The sequence below is a fragment of the Besnoitia besnoiti genome, chromosome VIII (assembly GCF_002563875.1).
Source record: "Besnoitia besnoiti strain Bb-Ger1 chromosome VIII, whole genome shotgun sequence".
Classification (NCBI taxonomy): Eukaryota; Apicomplexa; class Conoidasida; order Eucoccidiorida; family Sarcocystidae; genus Besnoitia; species Besnoitia besnoiti.
This window is the reverse complement of record NC_042363.1, coordinates 3073074-3098527: the sequence shown is the minus strand read 5'-3', so window position 1 is coordinate 3098527 and position 25454 is coordinate 3073074. Positions and strand designations below refer to the sequence as shown.

General features: G+C 60.1%; 3 protein-coding genes across 3 annotated transcripts; 2 read left to right on the top strand and 1 right to left on the bottom strand.

Annotated features, from left to right (window-relative positions):
• Window positions 1-424: 424 nt before the first annotated feature.
• BESB_085480 (cyclin domain protein, cyclin H family protein) lies at window positions 425-5632 on the top strand (the record flags this gene model as incomplete). The annotated part of the gene is made up of 7 exons (XM_029366898.1): window positions 425-525; window positions 1370-1397; window positions 1999-2522; window positions 2868-2976; window positions 3415-4410; window positions 4869-5072; window positions 5477-5632. 7 exons carry the CDS (start codon window positions 425-427, stop codon window positions 5630-5632), a joined length of 2118 nt encoding a protein of 705 aa, XP_029217358.1.
• A 1677-nt stretch (window positions 5633-7309) lies between these two features.
• BESB_085470 (ribosomal protein RPP1) lies at window positions 7310-8698 on the top strand (the record flags this gene model as incomplete). Its single annotated transcript, XM_029366897.1, has 2 exons — window positions 7310-7509; window positions 8542-8698. 2 exons carry the CDS (start codon window positions 7310-7312, stop codon window positions 8696-8698), a joined length of 357 nt encoding a protein of 118 aa, XP_029217357.1.
• A 1775-nt stretch (window positions 8699-10473) lies between these two features.
• Window positions 10474-24262, bottom strand: BESB_085460 (uncharacterized protein; the record flags this gene model as incomplete). The annotated part of the gene is made up of 19 exons (XM_029366896.1): window positions 10474-10618; window positions 11189-11292; window positions 11508-11895; window positions 12325-12383; window positions 12679-12807; window positions 13266-13350; window positions 13558-13835; window positions 14166-14603; window positions 15185-15257; window positions 15634-16163; window positions 16605-17096; window positions 17323-17425; window positions 17892-19319; window positions 19663-20245; window positions 20681-21003; window positions 21419-21796; window positions 22062-22633; window positions 23034-23243; window positions 23618-24262. 19 exons carry the CDS (start codon window positions 24260-24262, stop codon window positions 10474-10476), a joined length of 6963 nt encoding a protein of 2320 aa, XP_029217356.1.
• Between the last annotated feature and the right edge of the window lie 1192 nt (window positions 24263-25454).

Sequence of the window (25454 nt, the reverse complement as noted above, 5' to 3'; positions counted from 1 at the left end):
CGCCTTCACCCGCCTTCTTTCTACTATGGGCCGTCGTTGCGCTGCAGCCGAGTCAGCGTTCCTACCGGCCGTCTCAAAACACGCGTTATCTTTGGTGAGAGGGTGTCGACTTGCCGCTTGCGTGTTACCCGCACTGTGCCGCTGCGTGGACACCTGCAGGGCGAGCGCGGCTGTCAGGCGCCCCGGCGTTTTCTCCGGTTTGTTCGGCCTTGTGCCCGCGTCCTGTGGGCTTTGCCGCAGAAGCCTCTGGTGTGCATCTTGCCGTCAGCCAGACTGCAAACTCTGGCGACAACGCGTTGGACGGCCGCCATAGCCAACACGCATGCAAACTCCTGCAGCAGCTCAGACGCAGCCCGTAGGAGGTAGGTGGCACTGAGGCGCGAAACGAGCTAAGCCGTGCCCTCGCTCATTTGTCAAGCGGCAAATGCCTCGCTGGTCACTCGGCGCCTTCATGACGCGCTCTCACAGCAACGAGAATCTCTACACTCTCGACGCAGTGCTCAACTCCTCTACGTCATTCAGGCTGTGAGACTGCGGCGGTGCGGCGAGTTCAGGAGACGAGAAACCGCCTTGTCCAGCGGCAGGCGGCCCAAGGGAGTCGGAGACTGGTAGGCGAGGCAAGCGTCAGCGGCGTCACTACACCATCCCACGTGGTGAAAACGGACGCATCAAATCATTCAGGACGGCACATCCCTCGTGACTTGGGAGAGTGTGTGGTAACTTACCAAATGCTGACAGCCGCAGGCCGCCTCTCTTGCGACGATCCCGCGGCCACAGGCTGAGTATACGGAAGTTTTAGCCCTGTTCAATCGACGGCGTACAGAGGTGGGCGCTTGCCCCAAGAGGATTGCGCACGAAAAGCCTAGACGCCCGAAAGAAGCATCCAGAGAATTCCCGGGATCAGACCCCGCAAACCGCAACGACGTATGTGACTCCCATTTCGTGGAGCGTATCGAGGCCTCGCGCTTGCCTCAGTTAAGGGCTGAAGCCCCGTGTGCCGGTCGCGAGTCATGTCTCGCCACCGTCTAGAGACACCTGAGGCAGCCAGGAAGCCCCTCAGGCTTCAGTTTTTGCCTCTGGTCATAAAGAGCGCCTTCTGGAGCAGCAGACTTTGTGACTGAGCGTGAGAGAGCCCCTGTTGATTATGCGATTCATCAACACTTTCGTGCAAGGATCCCTCCGTCCACGGCAGCTTAACCTGCTTTTCACAAGCGAGCTGTGCGGGCTTTGCTCATTTGCTGACGCCCCCCGCTTGCGCTGAAGCGTCGCTCCTGGTTTGAGCAATTAGAGGCGCGTTTGTCCACTCCTCGTTTTTGTTGTCTCTCCTTTTTTCGCTCCCTCTTTTTTATCGTTGAATCTCTTTTTCTAGACACATTCTGCGTCGCCAGCGTTCTGCGGTGCGGCCAAAGGGCACGGAATATGTTCCTCCGACCCGCCAGCGCACGACCGCGAGAAAAGAATCTTGCTCGTCAGAGTCTTTCTCGACTGTTTCTCGTATCGCCTTACACACATGCGCGTTCTTCCTTTCTCCGCTTTCTACTTTCCCTCCCGTGTGCGTCGTCCTCCCCGAAGGACTCAGCCCGTGGCCTCCACTTCACTCGGAGTCTGCGGCGCTGAGCAGCTGTGCCGCCCGTGGACTTTTTCGCAGGGCCGTCCACGCTCCTGCTCGTCTCCCGCATAACCGAAAGCCTCAGCTCCTCACCATTCGAGATATACGCTCCTCGCGAGTGCGCAGGAGCCGCCCCGGTGAGGCAGCCGCCCTCTCAGGCACCAGTGGCGGCCTGTCCGCTTAGACTGCATGTCCATACACACCCGGAACGACCGCCGCTGCTTTCCACAAAGTTCTTTCGGTCTCTTTCCACTGCCTTTGTGCCTCATCTGAAGCGCAGCAACAAGGGCCGCGAGACTGCCGAGAGCAAGACAGGCCTCCGGCGCGGTTTCCTCGTTGACCCCTGTGCGTTTCGTCTGCTTTTCGTCCGATGCGGCCTTTCCTTGCAGGTTTCTTGCGCAGTGTGGCTTTCCGCGGCGCGCCGCGAGCCGAGTCTGACCTTTGCTGACCCGCCTACGATTTCGGCCCTTTTGCAGGGCGCAGAAGGCGTCTCACGTCTCCAGGCGGCGCGTGCGGCGCGCGGAGTCATGGCGCAAGATTCCGGTTCGCCCTCTCCTCCCGTCGCGGAGGCCCCTGGCGACCCTCCGCCGGGCGCGGCGCCTGCGCGGCAATCTGCGTTTTCTCCTCCCTGGCCAAACTGCAGCAGCCACTTCCGCCGGTGGATTTTCCTCCCGCAGCAGCTGGAGGCGCTCCGCGCGCGCACGCACGACGCGGCGTGTGCGGCGCTGCTGCGGCTCCGGCAGACGCGGAAGGGAGGCGAGAGAGCGACCCTCGAAGACGTGCGCGGCGCCTACCCCAGTCTGAAATCTCTCCTCGACCTCTCGGAGTACTTTGCGCTGCAACTCGTCCTGATTTGCAAACGCAAACGCATCAGACTGCCCGTGATCGAAACCGCCTTGGTGTATCTTCACCGGTGAGCGCACAGCGTGGTCGGAGACACTCTTCGTTCGGCGCCTCCTACTCGCCTCTTGGATCTCCGTCGACTGCAGTTCCGCCCAACAGCGGGGCGACCGATTTCGTTTCCGTGTCTTGACTCGGCCTGCGGTGTCTGCAAACGCCTCGTCCGGCTGTTGACACGCATCCAGGGTCCCCAACTGACGCGGTGAGGAGGCGGCCCTGAGAAGAGAGGCGCACGCCCTCCTGCTGTGGGGGGAAGACAGTGGACGCCGTGAGGTCTTCTCTGCCGTTTTCTGCTCCCGAGTGTGCTCGCCATCTTTTTCAGCGTTGCTGTGGAGATCCTTTGTTTCTACGTGTGCAGGTTTTGGTGCAAGCGGAGTCCTCTGTGTTACGATATCCGCATGATCATTTTCGCGTGTCTCCTCCTCGCCCTCAAGGCCGAAGATGTCGCGCGCCACTACAGCCTTGGCGTGAGTTCGTTGCGTTTTCTGCTGGAGCTGCAGTTTATCACTTCTTGCTGTGCACGGCTGTCGGTTGAGGGGGCCGTTTGCTTTTCTCCTTACACTACAGCTCCTGTGTGTGTGTCAGCGAGCAGTGTGACTTGTACACTGCGCTCGTCTAGTCTGACTTTTTGCTTCTTTGAGTTGTTGCGGCTTTTCGGCTCTGGCTAGGCGAAAGCGCATCACGCGAGGGGAAGATCGCCGTCTCTGTTGTGCTACCTCGTCGCCAGACGCGTGGGTGTTTGAACTGCCTCTCGTCAAATTTTCTGTATCTGGTTAGCTCCCTGCGTGCTCAGGACCAGACCGAAGGAGTTCACTAATGGTCTTAGAGGAGACAGGAGTTCGCGTTTTTCGTTAGTGGGAAACCGACTTCGGAGCCTTGTTTTTATGCGCCTGACGCCCCCTCAGGAGCTCCTGGGAGACATTGCAGAGTTGGACGTCGGCGAAGTTCTTCGGCTGGAGCTTCCGGTCTGCGACGCACTCGACTTCCACATTCTCGTTCTGCACACGCGGGGCCCGCTGGCGGCGCTGATGCGTCAGATTTTCTTCCTCTCTGCTGAGGGCGGCGGCTGCTGCAGCGCGATCGGCACGTCGTGTGAGATGCGTGACGCGCCCGGACAGGGCGAGAGAGAGGGAGAGAAAGAAGAGAGAGGCGCCGGCGGCTGCCTGCCGCCTGCGTCTGAGTCGCAGGCGGAGGACGACGAAGTCAGGTGGCGCATGCCTTTGCCGCCAGCGCTGCGGAAGCTTCAAGAGCAGAGTGAGGCAGATGCTTTGCTCATGTTTGTCTCGTCGGCGCTGCCTCTGCTGTACCCTCCCGGCGTCCTCGCAGTCGCCGCAGTTCTCTCGGCTGCGCAGAGTCACGCCTGCGCAGAGGCCCTTGCCGCGGCAGGGTTCACCGACATCGAGAAATTCGTCAAGCGCGCGGTATGCGCACCGGCACCGCAGCGAGGCGCTGCCAAGCGGCTGCCAGAGGACGCGCGGCGCCCGCAGCCTGTCAAACGCCACAAGGAGGAACTGGCGCCCCCCCTGCAGATGAAGAGCGAGTCCTCTATTGCCGGTGAGGCTTCCGCTCCTCGCGAAGGAGAGCAGGAGGGCGCGTCGACTCAGGCGGCAGCGGGCGCCGGCGCCGGAGCTGTAAAGGACGAGAGGAAGACGATTTTGAAGCGCGAGCCAGAGCTCGAGGGCGGGAGCCGAGCCCCGAGGGCTAGCGGGAGGGTAGCAGACGCCGACGAGACCGAGGAAGACAGAGAAATTGAAGCCGTGTGGCGGGAGACCCTCGCGGCGCGAGTCGCTCACATCCTCCAAGAACTGCATCGCATACGAGACCTCCAGCAGCGGGTTCACCAGCAGCAAGTGGGAGAGTCGATGGGGCAGATTCTCGAGGCCTGCGTGGATGCCATCGAGGTGAGGACCTTTCGAACCGGGCGAACAAAGTTTTGTCCCTACTCTTAGGCGAGAAGCCTTTTTAATTTTTGGGGGGCTTCTTTCATTCAATTCTTCGTTTTATATTAACGGCGGATGTTATCTGATTGTCAGGTGTTTGATACTGACACTAGTCGCCACGTATTGGAAATCACACAGAAAGCTTTATTTCATCTGAACGAAAACGAGGGTGTACGGTTTAGCCGCTCCGTGGATGCGAGCTGAGACGCCCGGCGGCCGCTGAGCGCCTGAGGCGCTCGCCAGAGTTTGTTTGTGTGGAGCGCGTCTACGCAAGGGGCGAGCAGAGAGGCTGGAGCACAGCCAGGTCTATACTGCTGCTGCAAAAGTGGGGAGACGGGGGAATCTAGGGCTCTACCGCAGGGCGAGGCAGGCGCGCCGTCATGGCTGGCGCTGTCGCTCTTTCGCTGTCCCTGCAGGAGCAGCAGTTCGCGCTTGGCGACGGCGAGGCGGGACGAGGCTCGGGCGGCTCGCGAGACGACCGCAAAGAGAAAAAGAAGAAAAAGGAGAAGAAAAAGAAGAAGCACCGCGGCGACGCGGAGGACCTCAGCCGCGGCGACGAGAAAGACGGGGAACCTTACACGCCGCCGAAAGACGCGGTCTCGGATACGTCGCACGTCGAATCGGTGAGCGAACAAAATCGTTCTACAAATTCTGTGAAGAACCCCATTTGTAGTGTGTGTCTCTCAGCCGCGACGCCGGTCAGTCAGGCCGAGCGCCGACATTGGGCTAGAGCGCTTCGCAAGTTCCACACGCGTGCGCGTCTCTGCGTGGTCGCCGGGATCTGAGTGTGAGGTCTGCAAGTTACATTCACATCGTCTGTTGCGGCGCGATCCGCCTGACTTTGAATGCTGCGGAAGCCTCCAGAAATCTGTGTGTTGCAACGCCTCTTCTGGTGCCTCTCGAGTGGGCGGGGGGGGTGGGGGGGGGGCAGGGGGGGACAGAGGGGGGTTTTCGGAGTAGACGGTCGCTGGGACCCTTTTGCTCATCTGCGTGCTTGGCGGCGGTGTTGTTGTGTCTTTTCCGGCAGACGGCGAGGAAGCCGAGTGAGTTGCAAGCTGGAGAGGGTCGCGATAGAATCCGCGCCCTCGCAGGAGACGAGAGCGGCGAGCCGCAGTCCGATGAACAGATCGCGACCTCCAGCGATGTCAGTGCCTCGAGTTCGGTTGTCACGGCTCCGCGGTGAAGCTGCAGATGCACGCAGACCCCATGTGGAGAGGGTCGAAGCGACGCCCGGTCTGCATTACATCCGCGTCTTTCCGCGGACGTGCTGCGCGACTCGTGGCGCAGCCGTTGAGGCAACTTGAAACGTGAAGGTGGCGGGTGGGAGGAGGTACCAGTTGTTTGTGGCGCATGCGAGAGCGTTTTTATATGCAACGAGATGTGTGGAGCTGCGGTGGGTTTCTAGAAACTCGAGTGTGGGATAGTGTCGTCAGCGGGCGCTGCTCGCCGCCGGCGCCGTTGGGGGATGCGTGAGAGGCACTGTCAACGCCTTAATTTGCAGGCGAGTGTTGTTCGCGCGAAACACCTATTTCTTCTTCAACGATTCGCTTTTTCTTGCTGAGAGCGAACGCCCGCCCACTGTAATGCGGCCTCGAGACTCGCGGATCACCCATGCATGCTTCTGCCACCGGGCGCAGAGTAGTGAGAGGGCTGCGCCGCGTAGCGGAACGCAGGTCTATTCGGTGTGACAAACTCGCTAGCGCCAGTCATCAGCAGTCCTTCACGAAGACTCAGGAAGCCTGTCAGTCTCGCCTCGAGATCATAGTTTACCGACTTCCTCAGTGAACAACCTCACCTCTACGTAGATACTTCACGCTTTGCAGCAGTCTACCAAGCTCTGACAACGCGGAATACTGACGTGGCGCAGGACATTCCCGCGCACAATTTCGACCTGAACGTAGAGGAGCTAACTGCGTCAGTCCAAAAGTCGTTCGCGGCGTCGACTGCCACATGTGCGGATGGCGGCGTCAACACTCCGTCTGACGCTGTCGACTCATCTACTGCCTTCGCCTCTATCTCGCGAGCCTTTCTCGAGTCGCTGAAATACGATGCAGTTTCAAACCTCACACGCTGCCGACACGGTGTGCCGAGCTAGGCCCAAGTTCGCCGGGTTCAGGCAGTTTCGTGTATCCTTCCTGACCAGCGTTTTTGCGCCGCCACACACGTGTCCGCCGGGAAACAGGAACGCAGAACCGCAGAGAAGGCAATCTCGGTGGCAGACACCTTGGCGATGGCAGCGCAAAAATCTCGCGCTTCTTGCAGCTGTCATGTTTTCGCGTGATTGAGTAGAGTGAAGGAAGGCGGGTGTGTGTGCATTTCGGCAGTCGTTCTGTCTGCAGAGAGCAGGACCCGGCGGCGCTGGACGCGTTATCTTTGCTTCCGCTGCGTAAGAGGCTTGACCTGCTTCGAGGCGTTTCCTGACGAACCGGCACGATAGGTGGATAGATTCAAGCGTGGCAATCTTTTGGGTGCTGACTGGCTCGAAAAAACTGCCCGCCACAACCCCCGTGACACGAGGATTCAGCAGGCCTTCCTGAGCATGCATGCAGCGGCTGGGAATTTTTCGTCTATAAGCGTCAGTGGCGTCCCCCCGGTTTCGGGTGGCCGAATGCATGTGGCTGTCGAGTGGGGCCGACTATGCCGACGCGCCTTGTTTGTGGCTGTGTTTTCCCCGTCCGCTGTTGTGCGCCTCGGAGTTTCCGCTTGACTTCTTCGGCGTTGCTGTACTTCCTTTCGTCCTCATCTTTTTTCGCGTGTCCCCGTGTGGCGGCCTGTCGTCGTCGCGAGAGCGTCCCCCAACGTTTGTTTCTGTTGCTCCACTCTTCTTTTCAGTCCGTCCACGTTCCCTCCCCACAGCAAAATGGCAGCGATTGCGACGGCTTCCATCCCCGAGGCTCAGAAGCAGGAGCTTCTCTGCACCTATGCCGCTCTCATTCTCAGCGATGACAACATGGAAGTGACGGCAGAGAACATCCAAAAGCTCGTCACTGCTTCCGGCAACACCGTCGAGCCCTACATGCCGACCCTGTTTGCTCGCGCGCTCGAGGGTCAGAATATCACGTAAGTAGTGCCCTCGCCGCCGGTTGCGAATCGGAGATCCAACGTACCGGGAATTGCGAAGATTCGACGGCGTTTTACCTGACAAGGGCCACGCGTTCCCCGTTCCACGGGCTTCGCAGCTTTGTCCGCAGCGGTCTTCGCCGTCGGCGGGACAGTGGGGCGAGGCGTGCAGGTTTTTCCACTTTGCATGCGTCTGACTGGACCGAATCCCTCTCCAGCGAAGTTCCTCGGGTGAACGAGGACTCGTGGCAGGCGGTCAGGGGTTTTTTCTTCAATTTTGGAGATAGGGCAACGGCTGCGTGCACGCCTTTCGAAGTCGCGCGTGCGGTGCCGGCGCACTGGGACTCGGGAGGGGGGTATTCCAGGCCCCGGTGTCTGGATTTCAGCTGGCGGCTTTTTTGTGGCTCTCTAGCGTTTTCAAGTTCAGCCATCTGGATGCCTATGCGCGCATCTCTGTTTTTGTGTCCTGTCGTTTCACTGCCCTGTCCTCTCGGGGGAACTGGACTTTCAAGGCTGTCAAGCTATCCTGCTGGAAGGGCCGCCGCCTTGGCTTCTGGTTGACGTGATGGTGGTTAACATCTAGCACGCGTCTCACGTGTTTGCTTTCTCCTTGTTCAATTTCTTGTTGGCACGGCGTGCACACGGCTTCCCGCGTCTCATGTGCGAGAGTTGCGTCGTGCATGCCCTCCGAGGAGGGAGTTTCCTTTCTCACCCGAATGAAATCGATTTCAGTGTAGGTGCACACGTACCCGGCATCAAAGTGCTGCCTGTTCGCTCGTGTCGCATGTTGCCTCGTTATAGGGGCTACTCGTGTGGAAGACGGAGGAAGCTTGCCTTTTTGTCGGGCTGGCGAGGAGGGGACTTTTCCATTTCGCTCGTGGCAAAGTGAAGGAGGGTTTTGCGAGAGGCTCCTCTCCCGGCTTGTCCCGCGGGGGGCTTCCATTCGAAGAGGCTACTCGTGCATCGACGGAGAGATTTCGAGGCTTTTCTGAGCCACCCATGCACTTTTTCGTTTGCTTTGTTTTTTCTCAGCGAGCTGATCAGCAACGCCGGCTCCTGCGCTGCTGCTGCACCCGCGGCCGCCGCCCCCGCTGCTGGCGATGCTCCGGCAGCTGGAGCTGCCAAGGAGGAGAAGAAGGAAGAGCCTGAGGAGGAGGAAGACGACATGGGCTTCTCTCTCTTCGATTAAGCGGAGAAAGGACCTGACGCGTGATGCAGCCCCGTTAAAGAGACACATTCTTGTGTTTTATACCTTGTGTCGTTAGACACGAAGTCGTTTTCTCTAGTTCTACCCTGGTGGTTTCTCGCGACGCTCCGTACCTTGGCAGACATTCCGAGTGGAGACAGACGCCGCAGAGAGACTCATGCTTTCTTCTGCCTTTAAAGAAAGAGAGGACAATTTCTTTTGCAAGCCTGCTGCCTGGAACCCCGCGCAGGGGGGGAGGGGGGCACAGCGCCGCCCGCTGTGCGCGGCCTACGCGTGTGGAAGGCGGGTTCGTCCACTGGACACGGTGAATACGGTTTCCAAAGATCCATGACTAGTAAAAGAGTTCTTTTTGGGAAGTAGTCCTCGTAGAATACACGCAACACACGAAGGACAAACGAAAAGGTTATTCCAGCTGTCGCAGTTTGAGCGGGTGCCAGCATGCGCAGTGTTCACGAGTCATCCGTAGTGCTTTGTGCTGCCCGAAGATTCACTGGACAGAGAATTTAGGCAGCACGCTGTTCATTAGTTATTCGTACACATCGGGGATGCGATCAAGTAGCGAAAAGGAAGATCCCTGCAAAGACCTGGGCGACGCTCGCCACAGCTGATTGTCGACGCCACGCAGAACTGAGCGTGCACGCTTACGAGGCTGGGGAGCCAGTTAGACAGAAATATGAAACACAGCTGGAACCCGGGGTTCGGACGGAAGCGGGCTAATTGCTCGGGCTCTTTGGCGCACTAAAAACCTCTTATAGGGTATAGGGTGTGAATTTCCTTGCAGTCGCGTGTGCAGCGTGACTTCGAGGGGGACACAGATATTTTGATGCCACAGAGAGGCTCGTAATGGCTCTTCTCGTGAAGCAGTCGCTTGCTACGACGGAGCCGCAATTGCTCCGGGAAAAAAACAACGGATTACATGCACTGCCAAGCGCCAAGAGCAAATGCCCGTGATGATGCAAAAAGCACAGCGTCCATGCCCAAGGGCGACAAGGAACCCCGAGTAAATATGAAATGCCTCCTCAGGATACAGAACAGTCTCATACCAGAGAGCCAGACGGATAGCGCTTAGGAACCGCACACGCAACGAGCATCCCGAGCTTGCGTGCGACGGTTTTGGCGCGTTTTGCGAAATCGAAATGGGATGCAAATCTAACAATTGCTCATTAGCCAGTGGAGCGCAGATGCTGGAGGAAACGAACAAGAACGACTGCGCTTTGACAAAAAGGTTCTTTGCTTTGAGAAGATACACACTGGACTACTCGATTCGAAGCCATCCCTCGTGGAGTGCCGACTTCTCAAACACCGCTACTTTTCCCTACAGACACAACTCTCCGCTGTCGTCTTCAGACCACCCTCTGCCCTACCCTTTACTTGGCGCCCAAGAAAGCGGAACTGGCGCTTCAAAGTCCGCGGCCTCTGTTTAACACGCGGGAACACATGGGTGAGGCTCTTCGTCTACACTTCTGCGGACACTGTGCGTCGCCGTGTGCGGACTCTCGTTGCTCCCTGCTTTCCGCTGCGACCTCACGTGATCGCACGACAGCAGATCCGCGCAACATTAAACAACTCGCGGTAGCCAGTTGCACCGCTGAAAGAAGGAGCACGCGACGGATGCAGGGTCCCACGGGACACACAGAAAATGCCTCGACCCCGCTTTTCGCAGTTCCTTCATGCGCCCAGGCGGCTGAGCCCCTCTCGCGTGTGCGCTTTGCGGTTGGGGCCGCCTTGCCGGCGAAACGATAGAACTACTCGCTCGTTCAGGTTTCTTGAACTTCGGCTATCTCCGAAGAGCCCTGACTGCTCTTGGGCTGCCGAGACGAAGGGTCGAGCTGCCGCGTTTGCGCAAAGTGCCGCAGTTCTTTCGCGAGACTCGCTTCGCCCAGCATCTCCTCGAGGTCATCCCTGAAAATACACACAACCGGTGAGCAATACACTTCAAGGGGGAGGCTTGTCCTTGACGCCTGAGGGGGGGAGGGGAAGAAACGCCTCTCTCGCATGCGTTAGTTACGTGGTCTGGTGTTCCATTAAAAGCAGAGGCAAGACAACCTCCGTTTCGCCATCTCACCTGGAGCATTTTCATACATGAAAAACCAGCAAATGGTGACTCTCAGTGAAAACATACGCGAACGGAACCGCAATACCCGCTTGCGCATACACCCCGGCACAGAATACGCCTCTCGCGAGCTACTACTCAGAGACGTCCAGCAGTGGCAGATACACTCGGCTCGAAGAATTTGCGAGCTCAAAATCGAGTTGGTGGCCTTCCTAAACCTGCGTAATCCTGCAGGCGTCTCAGGGGGTTTGACCAAAAAGGAAATGAGAACGGCCTCGCTCTTTTATACATTCACCACGGCATCTGAAGAACGCATGCTTTGTGGACTCTGCCGCAAAACTACAGCGCGTTCGGATGAGGTTTCCTTTGCGCTGGAGGCCACAGATGCCTCGAGGTCAGATTTTAGAGCGACGCCTCACCAGTAGTCCTGAAGCACCTCGCAGAACGCCGTGAGCAGCTCCTCTTGGAACGGGGAGAACTTCGCGCGCATCAACACGTCCAGCGACCGCAGGACGGGAATAACCTGGAAGCGAAAATCAAAAGGAGGTGAAGCGATCCAAGAGAGAGCGAGAAAACAGGGAGGAGCAGCGAAAGAGATCCTTTCTCAGCGTGTTTCTGTGTGCTAACTTCCAAACGAACTTTTCCCTTCTGCGAAGAGAGCGCCGCTGGCCTTCACGTCGTATTGCTGATCTTTCGGGTTCCCCGCCCTCGTCGTTTTGTGTGGATGCAGCGGCGTACCTCCGTCTGCAACACTTTTTTAACCATCAAGTCGAGGAGTTCGCCCATGGAGGCAGGGCCTGCTTGGTCGCGGTTCCCGGCCTGCCGAGCCCGCTTGCCGCTCCGCTTCGCCTTTCGCTCTTCGTCGTCTCCTGCAGGATCATCGCCTTCGTTCTCTTCGTCGTTCGGCTCCACGCCCCGCAGAGGCCCTGCCTTTCGGATTTTCACTTTGAGCGCCGGACAGGCCAACAGCCTCAGCGTGTCGGAGAGAAGCGCGCCGTCGGCGTCCGCGAAGCGCTGAGGCAACGGCAGCGCCGAAGCCGACGCCAGCGAAGAGGGCACTGAGGACGTCAGAGGCAGCTGCGGCTTGTCGTCGATCCACGCCGTGAGCATCGAAGACACCAGGCGCCTGAACGAACCCACATGGAACACAGACTGAGACCCTCGCGGTGTAGTTCACCAGGGTTTAGGCGAAATCAAGACACAACAAACGAGAGACGCCGGTGCACCCGCACCACGCGGACGCGGAATACAACTTAACAGCAGACGACCTAAAGCGCGGGAAGGATAGGAAAACGTCTTCCGCCCTTCGCCTCTGCCAAACCGCAGAAGCGCTGAACCGAGAGACTGGCGCGCCCAGGCGTCTGGCGCTCGACTGTCCGCTGGCATCGGCACGCTCGCCCGCAGGCAAGAGCTTCCACTCAAGCAGATGGGTTCTCCCCTCCGCCTTTGTTCGCATGGCCCAACCCGCCCTTTTTGTTGCGTGGACGCCGTACGGTTCGGGCCTCTGTCTGCGCTGCTTCCCCTGCTCCCTGCGTGATGCATGCGTGGCGCTTACTGTTGAATGCGGTACTTCGTCAGCGAGGAGACGCGGTCCAGAATGAACCGGTAGATTCGCTGAAAACACCCGAAATACCCAACGGCGGACCCAAAGAAAATGACGAATCCGTTAGGAAGATGCGCAGCGAACGCCGCACACTCCTTAAACACTGCCAGTCGAAACGCACAAATGTATATATATATATATATATATATATGTACATATATATTTAGACATAGGCATCACGCAGCGGCTTTCAACCGCACTCAGAGGATCACACGCTGGTCAGCGTCGCCGCCGTTCACGACGAACTCCTTTTCGTTGGAAGGCGTCGGAGCCGCTGGCTGGGCGCGTCTGTGGCGCTTCACTTACGGATTTCTTGTCGTGGTTCGCGCGACAGCAGAGAGCACGCAGCGTCGCCTTGCCCGTGAAGGCCGGATGCGCGTAGAAGCCGTTGAATGCAATCAGACACTCGACAAACAACGCCGGGAGCCTTCCTTCCTGCAGAAAACCATGAAAACTCGAGACGCAGATTACGATCTAGAGCTCTTTAAACCCTTAACAAGAAGCGGGCGGAGACTTTGTTGACAGTCTCCGCAAAGCAGAAAAGCAGTGAAGAGAGCATGGCCAGGAAGGAAAGGACGGGCTGAAGCAGAGTGCCGCGCGCTTTCTTGTGAACTCAACGAATGCGCATACGCACAGCGCCATGCATGCGCGACAGCCCGCCAAAGTGCTACGCGCCGTCAAGCGCCACTCGCGTCTCCACCTGTACCTGTTTATGGATCGGGTGAACATGCATATATATATATATATTCTCACATACATGCACACATACATACATCGTGCAGCAGGTGCGTCAAACGCTTCTCTCATCCCTGCGGAGGGACACAGGTCCGTATGGATTCTCTGTGTTTCGCGGGGACCCAGGCATTCTTTCTTGATGCAGCCACATCACTTACGTATCGAGGGAGAATAACGCGGAGGAATACCGCCTCTGCGATGCCGCGAATCTCCGCGTGGGAGTCTCCGAGCGCGTACAGCATCCTGAAGATTGCAAACGCAGACAAACGCATCGAAGACTTCGTCGCTACAGATGCGCACACCTTGCAGAGTCTTTGCACACACGTTCGAGCGACAAAAGCAGCTCGACAGACGTTCAAGCTTCTCGCGTACGGTGTTCATACACCCCGCGACAGCTATGAATTTCTTGCCAGGCTCGTGTGACCAGATTCGCGCCAGCACCTGGCTCACCCGTGGACTGTGTGTCCCTTGAATTTGATGAATTCTTCGGCCACCAGCGTGGAGAGACAGGTCAGCGCGATCTTCCGCAACGGCACGAAGAGGTTCTCGTCCTTCGGCGTCTCTTCTTGGCGCTTCGCCGGCTTCCGTTCCCCTGCGGGAGAGGTCGCCTCGCGGCAAGGCGCGTCCTCCGCGTGCGCGGGGGTCTCCTGCGAGGCGAGCGCGGCGACGATGCGCGGAACGAACCGGTCGGCGACGCCCGTCTGGCGCTGCATGAGGTCCGAAATGACCTGAAATCACAGACAAATCTCCAGGGCGAATGCTCGTCAGAAGCCTTGCAGGCGGTGCAGGGTTTTGGGCGACGAGGACCCTCCCGCTACGGCGGAGACTTCCTCCAGAGAGGAACGCTAACGAAGCGAGATAACTCAAGCTTGCACTCGAAGCCGAGAAGGGACGCACTGCCTCGGCGCCGAGGGCAACAACTCCCCAACGGAAATAGGCGCCAGCAGGATCCGCTTCCGTCTGCCCTCCAAGGTTCGCCGCTTCCTCCCCCTTTCCGCGTGCTCCTGTTTGCGGCGCTGCCCCTGGCGCCTGGCGCCTGTCGGCTCGCGGGGACTTACCGCAAGGGCGCTCATGCGCAGGATCGGATGCTCCTGCTCGCTCAGCAGCGCGCCGAGGCTCTCCGTGACAGCCACTTCGTCGCCCGGCGCGGCGCCAGCCTCGCGGTCCGCGCCGCTCCGCTGCTGAGGCGCCTCCTCGGCCGACGGGAGCCGCGCGCCGCCAGCCGTACGCGAAAGCGCCACTTTGCCCAGCGCCTGGACCGCCAGCGCGCGCACCCGCAGCGGCAGAGCGAGGAACGGCTCCACGGCGCCGCCCGACGCGGCGGCGGAAGAGTGCGGCGAGGCGCTCGCCTCTGCAGCCGCCGACGCCCGCGGAGAACGCGCGGGAGGCTCCGCCGAGGGCGAGGCCTCCGCGCTGCCAACGAGCGTCTCCACCCCCCCCGGCGCCTCGTACTTCGTCGGAGCAGCCAGGAGGCAGAGGCGATTCTTTACGACAGCCTGCAAGACAGGCCGACAGACGCAGAGGCTGGAAAGTCTTGGAGCGACGACGCGAGCTGCATGCGATGAACCAGCGGCTCAAACAGAGACACAAGGGTCGACGTGCGACGGTAGGTTTGCCGACGGTCACACCAGAGATATCTATCTTTAGTTACTTGTCGGGCTGTCTTTCTGCCGAACGAGAGTATCGTAGAGAGGATCGACGGGGGATAGGTCAGCATGGATCCGCACAACCGTGTAGTAGGTTAGAGACGCACTTAACACAACTCCGCATTCACGTACAAAATATGCATGCGCTTTGTCGTACGTACACATGTGTGTATTCGAGTTCTTTATCCATGCACAGATACGCCGATAACACGCGCGAGTTTGCAGGACGTCAACGCATACGCCACAGGCTGATGATTACGGAAAAGCACGCATTCATATATATCTACATACAATATAAAATATATATATGTGCATATGTAACTCAGTGCCTTTCCAACTACATTCATCAGTAGTCGCTGCCGGCTCTCGGCACTTCGAACGGCTGCCAACGCGAAAGCTAAAGCGACGGCGCTTCAGGATGAAAATCTCACATGAAGCATGCTAGGCAGGGAGGAAGCTGAGACGTCGCGGAGGAGTGCGAGCTCTCCGCCTGTCACGATGCATCTGCGAAGGGAATTGCAAAGCAGAGACGAACAAAACGCGACTGTAATCGGATCGTTTCCTCGGCATTCTGACACAGACAGGATCGCTCCTGCCTGCATGAACGAACTCGTGGTATACACTACGCAAAAAGAAAGTTTACACAAACCTAGAAATCCCAAATCTAGCGACTGTAAAACAGAGTCTAGCATCACTAGCACGATTTGAAGATGCATGCATCGAAACCACCATCCACGAGCGGAGGGCAGACACTTTTTCACACGGACTACTCACGCGAACCTGCGCACTACACCCCTCACATACATGCACTGGAGACAAGAAGCAAGTGAAAAAGAGACTCGCGACAACGCCTCTCTCTTTTCCGCCGATTACTCCGCACCTGGCTAGGCGTTCGAGGTCTTCCTCAGCACGCCACGTTGCGTCCGCCGCCTGCGGAGTCACGGCGGAGAGCTCTCCCTCTGGTCGCCGAGGTGCGCCTGTGCCCGCCACGTCTCTCGGCGGCGTCTCTCGCGCGCGTCCGTTCTCCTTCTCCGCCTCGGGGTCTGCTTCCGCGCCGTCTCGGGACGCAAGATCTGCCTTCTCTGCGGCGCGAAGCGCGGGCGGCGAGGCTGAGGCGAGGCGCGAAGGAACGACGAGGAGGCGTCTCATCTCGCCCTCGACGCGAGCCAGCACCGTCTCCGTCCAGTGCCCGCGTGGCTGAGGCTCGAGAGACAGGTCTTCGGAAGCGGCCTGCGCCGCGCCGCGGTCGCTCTCGCCTTTGGTGTGTCCCTCCTCCCAGTCCGCCTCCTCCTGCTTGCACGGCCGCGGACGCGCGCGTCCGTTTCCTTCGTAACTTTGCGCAGGCCGCGGGCGCAGCGCGAAACACGCAGCGATAGCCGCAGGCACCAGAGAGGCTGCGCAGTCGAAGTCCTACATGAGGAAAGGGGAGGCGCCAGGTGCGAACAGAGACAGCACACATGCGAAAAGGAGCGTGCAGTTCAACTCTCATGCAGGTCCATTGCTATATACTGCGATAAATGTATGTGTTGCACATCCGTCTGCCCGGACGTTCACATGCGTAACATCGAGACTTTCCAAGGAGCCACACACACAGGTGAACACATGCAATCAGGTCTATATATATATATATATATATTTACACATATATACGGACATAAATATGTGTATATGTATATATACATATGTATATATATGCACAGATATATATGGGTAGGGAAAACGCGGGATGCGTCCCGCCGCCACGCCTGCGTGCGCGTCGCTCGAGAGCCAGGCCTCCCCAAGACTCTGCACTCGAGCCGCGGGGCTGAGAGGAGCGAAGCCTCGTGATTTACTTTTCGCTTCGCGGCTTACGTGAATCATGCGAAAGAGGCGCTCGCTGGCTAGCTGTCGCTCGTTCGGCCGCAGATGCGGCACCGCAGCCTCCAAGAGGATGAACAGCCGCCGCGAGACGCCGCTAGCCAGGTAGCCTCGCGCCTGGCGCCTGCTTTCTTCGATTTCCCTCTCCGCGTCTGCCGCCGGTTTGGGCCTCGCCTCGCCTCGCATGTCGGCGGCTCGCTCATCTTCCCGTGCGCCGCCGCGCTTGCCGTCTCCAGTTCCTGCCTCGGCCTCCGCTGCCGCAGGCATGAGCGGCTCGCCTCTGCGGTCGCTGAACAGCCGCAGCCACAGCGCCAGGGCGGCCTGGGCGCCTCTGCGGTCGTCTGAGAGCTTCGCCTCCTCGGCTGCGAAGATCTCTGCGAAGCGGCGATCCTCGCGGCGGAGAGCAGCGCCAGGAGTCGAGGGCGCAGAGCCCGAGGGGGAGGCGCCAGACGCGGCCGCCTGCGGATGCGCGTGCAGCAGCACGGCCTGAGCGGTGCGGCGGAGGAGGCAGCGACGCGAGACGAAGAATGAAAACGGAGAAAAAGTGAAGAAACCTGGCCACGCAGGATCTACGCACATCACCCTAAACACAACCCTAAACCCTAAACTGCCAGAAATCCAGCTAGGACGTCCGCCCCGGGAAAGCCTGAACTTGAAGACGCAGAATCGAATAGAGAGAGAAAAAAGAGGCAAGTGCCGAGGAGTCGCTCACCTGCAGCGCGAGAAGAACGGTAGGAGGCGGCAGCGACCCTGAGACCTGAGACGCCCGCAGTCGGCTGAGGCAACTGGAAAAAAATTCGCGCGAGAAGCGCCCGCTGAGCGGAAAAGAAAACAACTCAGAACGCAGTCTCACGACGGAAGACACAGACGCAGCGTCCGGCGACAGGGCCCCTCCGTTCTCCGAAAAAAGAACCACTCCGTACACGCACACACACACACACACACATACACGTAAAAACACACTCTCTGCGCAACCCCAAATCTCGCGCTGCAGGTATACAAGTACATATATAAATATATACACATTTATATATATATATATATATATATATATATATATATATATATATATATATATATATATATATATATATATATATATATATATATATATATATACAGACGTGAAGGACACGTGCCCGATGATGATGTCCGTGCGGCGATGGCGAGACAGACGAACCGGGGACGAAACCCCTCTGAACCACGTCATCGGTCGCGAGAGATATAAACCCTAAATGGAAAAAATCTGCTTTCTCGCGCTGCACGGGTGCACGCCCCTACTGCTTTCGCAGGTAGTTGAGGTAGAACTGCAGAATGTCCTCGAGCTCCTCTTCGGAGGGATCGCGGAGCAGCGCCTGCGCCGCACACCACGCGGTCGGCTCGCCTGTCACATCTTCTTCCTCTCCCTCCTCCTCTCTCTCCTCTCTCGCGTCGTCTGTTGTTTGCGCGGCAGATGCCCGCGGATTCTGCGGCGCCCGCCGCTGGATGTCGTCGCTCTCGTCTCCGCGCCGCCCTGGCGCGTCGCCAGTCGCGTCAGCCTCATCGCTGTCGACGTGCGCCGAAAGCGCCGCCTCATTCCCCGCCCTTTCCCTGAGATTTTCCTTCTCGTGTTCGCTGGCGCCGCAGGAACGCTGTCGCTTCCTGCCCGCGGCCTGCTGCGACGCGCCGTCGCGGGCGTCTCTCTCGCGAATGTCTCCTTCCGCCGCGCCGGCGCAGGATAGCAGCAGCGACGCGACCGCCTCGCTCGCCCGCTCGCGCACAGACTCCTCCTCGTCGCCGGTAGCCTGCGCTAGCACACTGTCCCTCCACGCCTGCGAGAGGTCTCCGACGCACGCCGCGAGGATCTCCCGCGCCGGCATCTCGGAAGAAGCATGCGGCGGCGCGACGACCTGCGGCACGCAGAGCGAAGCAAAGGAGAGCGAAAGCGAGGCGGGCGAAGGCGCCTGTCCGGGTTTCGCCTGTGGAGAAGCGGCTTCAGCTGCACCGTTGACGACAGCTTTCGGCAGCGAATTTGCTCCTCCGGGGGCGGCGTCGGAGCCCTCGGCGAGTGGCGGTGGAGCTGCGGACAGCACGGAGGGCGAGAGGCAGACCAGACACCGAAAGAGAGTCATCACCCACTCATGCGTCGTCGCCACGGCCTGCCGTCGGACTAGCAGACTGCTGTCTGTGCATCTGGAGGCCGTCTCCGCGAGCGGGAAGAAATAGAGAAGCGCGACGACCAGGCGGAGCGACGCGACGGAGGCCGAAGGCGCAGGCGCCGACGCAAGAAATCGCGCCTGCGAAGGGGGTAAAGAGAGCGCGAGCAGCGGAAGCAACCGCCGAATCAAGCCCGGGAGGCGCATCTGCTCATGCAGAAGCAGACTCTGGCCCCCGTCGCGCATGCGATGGAGATCTGCACATTTGAGGAAAAACGCGAAAAAGTGCTGCGACAGCCACGCGCCCAAGCCGCAGCCGCGTGCGCGAACTTCACGCGAGAGAAGCAGCGGCAGGAGCCGCCGAAGGAACGTCAAAGCGGCCTGGCGAATCACGCTGCGGCTGTCGCGCAAGCACGAGCTGACGAGCGTAGACAACGTCGGCGGGTGGAGGAGGCGACTCAGCGAGCGGCGCAAGGGCCCTGAGGCAGACGCGCGCGAAGAATTTCCAGACGCAGCGAGCGCGTGACGCAGAAGCGCTGAGATCAGGTGCCCTAACACGTCGATGCCGCGGCTCCTGCAGCAAGGACGCCGCGACAGACAGGCTCGCGAAACGATCAAAAAAGCAGAAGGACACCTTACATCACCTCTTCGTGCGCCCACACGACGTCTGTTGCACACAGCGCCACCATATATACATACCTACATATACATATATATATATATATATATGTAGTGAGAAAGAGGACGCTGGTTCGTAGAGAGAATCCATGCACGCTACCCGTAAGAAACGTCGAGTGAGAGGCGCGGCCTAAAAGTCTACACATATCCCCATTTCTGCACACACAATTTCAGTGGATGCCGGGGCAGGGGCGCTTTGGCCGGGAGTGCGCGGCTCGCCTTGCTGGAGGGCGCCTTGCCTGAGGAGTGATTGACAGTCTTTCGTGCGTCGCATGAGCGCCTCGATGAGCGCGTCCGCGGTCTTTTGCTTCTCGCTGCGGCGGAAGAGGCTCAACAGAGGCAGGTCGTCGCCGCACGCGTGCGCCCCTGCCGCGGCCACCTCGTGAAGCTCTTGATCCCGCTCGCCTTTCTCGGCGTCGGCGGGCGCGTGCAGCTTCGGAGCCGGCGGCGGCAGCGAAGACGGCGAGGGGAGGCGCCTCGCCTCGAGCGCCAGGAGGGACTGGAGGAACTCGACAGCCAGGAGGCGGTGGAAGGCGCGCTCACTCCGCAGCGCAGGCAACAGCACGCGCGCGAGAAAGCGATCAAAAAACGACGGCGAAGCCGCGGCCTCGCGCGCCGCGTCGTCTCGGTGAGACAGGCTTTCGGCCACGAGTGCAGCGCGGATCTGGAACCGCGCCGGCAGGAGGCGCTGGAGCGTCTTCTCAGCCTCCAGCGACGCGCGGAGAATCAGAAGAAGCGCCGCCACCACCGGCGCGGCCGCCGAAGTGCTCGAGGGCGCGGAGGCGTAGCTCACAGCGCCCATGAGGGAGACGACCGCGTCGCCTGCGAAGGTCCAGAGGCGCCCCATCACGTTAAGTGCATGAAGTATAGTGGCTTCCCGCGTGTGGTTGAGGGCTGTGCGAAAATCCGGACATTCACTTTGGTAGTCGCCTTCCTGAGGTGAGCGGGTACGGAATACACGGATCGGATGCTCTCTGGCCTGGCGCGCGTCGAGGCACTGGAGAGCTCCAACGCCAGTCTAAGTCTCTAGCACACCTTTTGAAAACTACAACTGTGCGGAGGGGACCAACCTCCAGGCGAATCACGCAAATGTCATCAGAACGAAACAGATGCAGACAGCGAGTCGCCCACGGGCGCAGACAGCCGGCGGAGGCCAGAGCAGAAGCACATGCAGCACCGACACCAACGAGACACGTCTGCAGAGGCGCCGCGGCGGCGTCCCTGGCGGGACCGTAGGTCTGGTCTTGCCCTGCTTACTGGCGTCACGGCGTCTCTTCTCCTTCTCGTCTTCTTCCTCGTCTTCGTATCCGCTTCGTGGGCGCTTTCGCAGTCCGCCTTCCTCGGCATCCTCAGCGTCCTCCGCGTCGCTCGCTGGATTCTCTTCTTCCTCGTATTCTTTATCCGCACTGCCGTTCTCTTGCTCTGCGTCGTTTGCCGCGTCACAGAACGCAGCCGCGGAAGGCGACGAGCTTGCCCTCTCTTCGAGGGCACCGTCTTTCTTTTCTTCCTGTTTGTCTTCCGCGGCGGTCGCCGCCTGGCGGTCGCCGCGCGCCTCGTCTCCGCCTTCCGCTTCTCTCTCTCTGCAGCGCACAGACGACGCGGCAGCCACCTTCGACAAAACGCATGCGAGAGGGTGGACCGAAACAGATGCGCTCGAGGGGGCCGCGTCGCCGTGCCGTCACAGGGAAAAAAGAGTCTACACTTATTGTCTTGGAGCGAAGAGCGGGAAGTCCTTTACACTTGAAACACTTCTTGTCAATGCCCAATCGCGTGTGCCGAAGCAGAGGCGCCACGTGGAGGAGCGGTCAGAACCTTGAGACAAAATCTAGAAGCAAATGAAACTCTTACTAAGCATTCAGGACAAAACAGGGGCGCTGCGCCGTGAGATAGACGACGCAGACCGGCAACGAGCAGGCGACGCTCAAGCGAGAAGGAGGAAATCGATGACGCCAGAGAGGGAAACCGCGCACAGGTCGTCCCTGGTCAGCCTCTCACCTCGCGCGACAGACGGCGAGGAGCTCCGGCGCGCAAAGGACGTCGGGTGCGACCAGCAGCGGAAAGTCCTCGATAAGCTCTCGAACGACGTGTGCGCCTTCGCGCTGGACCTCGAAGGCGGGCTCCGCGGCGGGCGCCGACGCTGGTGCGGAGGCCACAGACGGAAGCGCAGCGGTCGCCGGCGCGGCGTGCAGCAGGACCGGCAGGAGGAGGAGGAAGGCGTCACTGGCAGCCGCGGAGAAAACATCCACCTGCGGACCTCCCTCGTAGAGAGGCAGCAGCAGGAACGGTCCCCCGGCGACTGACGAGGCGGCGTGCTGCATGCGCAGGTCATGTGCGCGGGCGAGCAGGAGCGCTGGCAGCCGCAGGACGAGGCGCCTGGCGTGCACAAGAGAGACACAAACGAGGGGTGCGGCGAGACAGAAACGGACATGGGACAAAGGCAGGCACCAGCCCGACAGAGAGAGCCACACCCACGCCCGCGAGCGCGACGCACGCAGAAGACCAGCTCCGCCCTAGAACTCCTCACTGTGTGGATCCCAGCCCGCCGCTGCCGTCGCAGGGCCTCGGCCTCCGCGACTTGAAGCTTCTCAAGACGCGTCGCCCTCAGGGCCCAGACTTCTCGCCTCTCCTGCTAGCTCACCTGTGCGCGAGCGCGAGCCCGCCGCGCTTCGTAACGCTGGCGAGGAGAGCCTGCAGACACCCGCGGAGGGCTTCCCGCCCAGCGACACTCTGGAAGATCGGGAGCGGGAGTCGCCGAAGGAACACCGCCAAAGTCAGCAAGGCGGTTTCTGCAGCTGACGACCGGCATGAAACTCCGCGCGCCGAGTCGCCTCGCCGCCCCCTCGCACCCGCCGGGCGCTTCCGCTCTGAATCGGAGGAGACTGCACCCGCCGCCGAGGCCTGGGACGCGTCTGAGGACGCACTCTCATCCTCCGCCGCGGCCTCGTCGTCGCGCCCCCGCCGCCTCCCGCTGGGGATCCGCGCGGATCGGCGCCGAGGCGGAGTCGCTCGCGGACGCGCGCCGCGTCTCGGCGAGGACATCGCAGCCACTAAGGGGCTGGACGCCTGGGAAGAGACCGCGGGGGCGAGAGGGCTCCGCGACGCGCCGGAGAGCGTCGAGGACGACAGCGGCAGGCGCCTCTCGAGCAGCATCGCGATGTCGCGAAGCAGTTCCGGCCAGGGCGCCACGTGGTAGCTCAGGCCGCCTTCCCACTGCACGCACCCGAGAAGAAACACGGAATGAAAAACAGTCCGCAGACGACTTGGCAGACTCTCTCAACACAGCCAGGGCATCTCTCCTGAGATCCACGCCCCTCTTGGCTTTGCAGGCGGCGAGCCTCGTTCTATCTATCTCTCCACCTGTCTATCTAGCTATCTTTCTTTCGGCGTGTCCGTGTCACCTCTATCTCCTCCGCCCGTTCAGATGCCTTTCTATCGGGACACTTGCTCACAGCTCTACGGACATCTCGATGTGAATAGTTGTGTTCAAAGAGTCCACCTCGCGCCCTCGCATGTGACGGGCAGCTGACCTTCTGAAACGAGAGAGAGCGAGACTGAGGCACCCGACGCGCGCCTGTGAGACGCACAGAGGCGAGCGCATTCAGCGACTGACCAGCATCATTCGGAGATACAAGAGAGCTGCGAGTTCGCCTTCTTCTCCCTTGCCCTCCTTCACTAGAATCGAGAGTGTCTCTCTGAGCACGTCGCTCACGCCAGGCGCTGCATCCGGTGACGAAGAGACGAGCGACGGGGAGGTCGCGGCAGCAAGCGCGGCGGCGTCTGAGGCGCTCGCCGCGAGGCTACTCCAAAAGAGAGAGATGTCCTGAGGAAGCACAGCGTCGCAAGGCGGCGCCCACTGATATCTCTTCATCATCGCGAAGCACCGCGGGGTGCTCCAACAGGCCGGCGGCCGCGCATCCCGCGCCAGACGAGAAGCGGCTACGCGCTGCACTCTAAAGAACCAAAGAGCCTGCATTCGAGACCCAAAAGCTCCCCAGATTACAGGAAATGTTGCTGGAAAACTTGGCTCGTTGTTGAAAAAGGCGCTTCTGCCACCAGTAGCGACGAGGACGCAAGAAGGTCATGGCGCGGTTCTTCCTTTTCATGGATCAAGCAGCTGCCCTCCACGATGTCTACGATGAGCGCCGAGCCCTGTTGTTCGTGGATCGGTGCCCTCGCCCTCTTGCGTTGCCTCACCTCTTCACTCCTTTCGATAAGATCGAGGGCGACGTCTGAGAGCGTTTTTAGCGCCCCCAAGCGCGTACGGGTCGCTTTGGGCTGTGTGCTGGCATCCAGGATGCCGCTGCCGCCCTCGTCCTCGGCCGTGTCTCCGTCGCCGCCATCCTCCGCGCCCAGAAAGGGCGCCGAGCTCGGCATCAGCGTCCCCCTGACGCGCTCAACAGCCTGCATCGCTGCGCGGCGGAAAGGCAGGAACCCGAGGGTCTCGATGGCCTCTGAGAGGGCACGTGATCCACTCCTGCACCCTCTCTGCTCATCTCCGTAGGCGTCCCGGAGGCCCTCGGCGTCGTGACTCGGCGGCACACTCACGCTCCGCGTGCGGGCACGTGGCGTGCGGAAGGGCTCTCTCTCTCGGCTGTCTGGGGAACTCAGCCTCCGCGCCAATGAGGGCGTGCCTGAGTCGGCGGTCGCTGGAAGCAGAAGGCGACCAAGAGCGCCGGAGTTCTCTGAGCCCGCGAGAGAAAGCACCGCGCCAACTGCGTCGGCGTACGTCGCAGCCGGGGGCGGGCGAGACGGGAGAACGAGTGGCTGCGCAGTCTCCGCCGGAGAAGACGAAGCCGCAGGAGCGGCGTGCAGGTCGGCGACCTCAGCTTCACGCTCCATGGTAAGGCAGGAGAAGTTGTGAGGACGGATTCGCCGCCGCGGTCGTAGCGCCGGAGGGCATGATGCCTCTGGGGAACCGCGGGCGATTAAGAAGGACCTTTCCTCTCCAGGTATGCAGCTGGAGTTCGCGGAGAGAGCTGGCGTTCAGCTCCAGGCTACCTGCATCGCAGACTCGCGGTCATTTCTGCAGCGGATTCGACAGCGTGCAGCGCAGTGGAAGGAGCGGCGCGCTGCGCAGTGCATGTGCAGCAGACGGGTCGATTATTTTGTTTCTTCAGACAGTGCTCTTAAAGAGAGAAGACATCTATATCGGGGAAGAAGAGCTGAGGAGAACAAGCCCGGTCATAGCCTCGCCGAGTCTAGCGGCGCACACGATGCAGCTGCTGTGCGAGAGGGAGGCGGAGAGATATCAAGCCCCTCGCTGCATACCGAGACGAAATTAAGCAGAGAGATCCTCGCAGAGACCCGGTTCGATGCGTAGCTGCTTGCACACTTTTGGGTCGGTTCGTGCCTGGATAGACCGGTGTGTACGCTCAGCTCCCCTCCAGAAAAAGAAGCGACGCTCGAGTCGATGCGCCTAGGCACACTGCGGAGCTAGATTAAGAGCTGCTGCGAAGGGCAAGAGCCGAGGAGGTCAGAATGGAATACATCTCTTTTCTCCGCAGGGAAACTGCCGAGGAAAGCAGTCACTAGGTACGAAGAGCGAGAAAGCTATGTCTTGCAGACGTGTGCTGCGCGCGTACCGGCCTCGCGCCTGCATGCGCCCGTCGTGCGCTGCTTGTCTGTGCCTTCTTTTCACGGGCGCAGCGGCGCGGGTGCCGGCCTACAGACTCACTTTTCAGGATAGGCGCCTGGAAACCGACTAGAAGGACAAGGCGGTGGACGAGGGACCGTCAACTGTCTCCGTGAACGGCGCGGTGCTGCCTCTTTGGAGTCGCGAGCCTCGCAGGGCGAAAGAGAGCAAGTCGCAGGGCAACGACAACCCCCTGGGCGGTGAGGAGACAGCTCTGTGCTAAACCGGGACCTTTGCTGCGTGCGTGGAAACAGCACGCGCGAGAGACGGCATCGTGCCCGTTTTCTCTTTCGCGAAGCGCTGCGCTTCACACAGAGCCGAGTGCTGTCTCGGCGAGCTAGCTTTTCGTCAAAACTTCATTGTCTGCGCTCCAGACACAGGCGTGGATGCTCGAGGCGA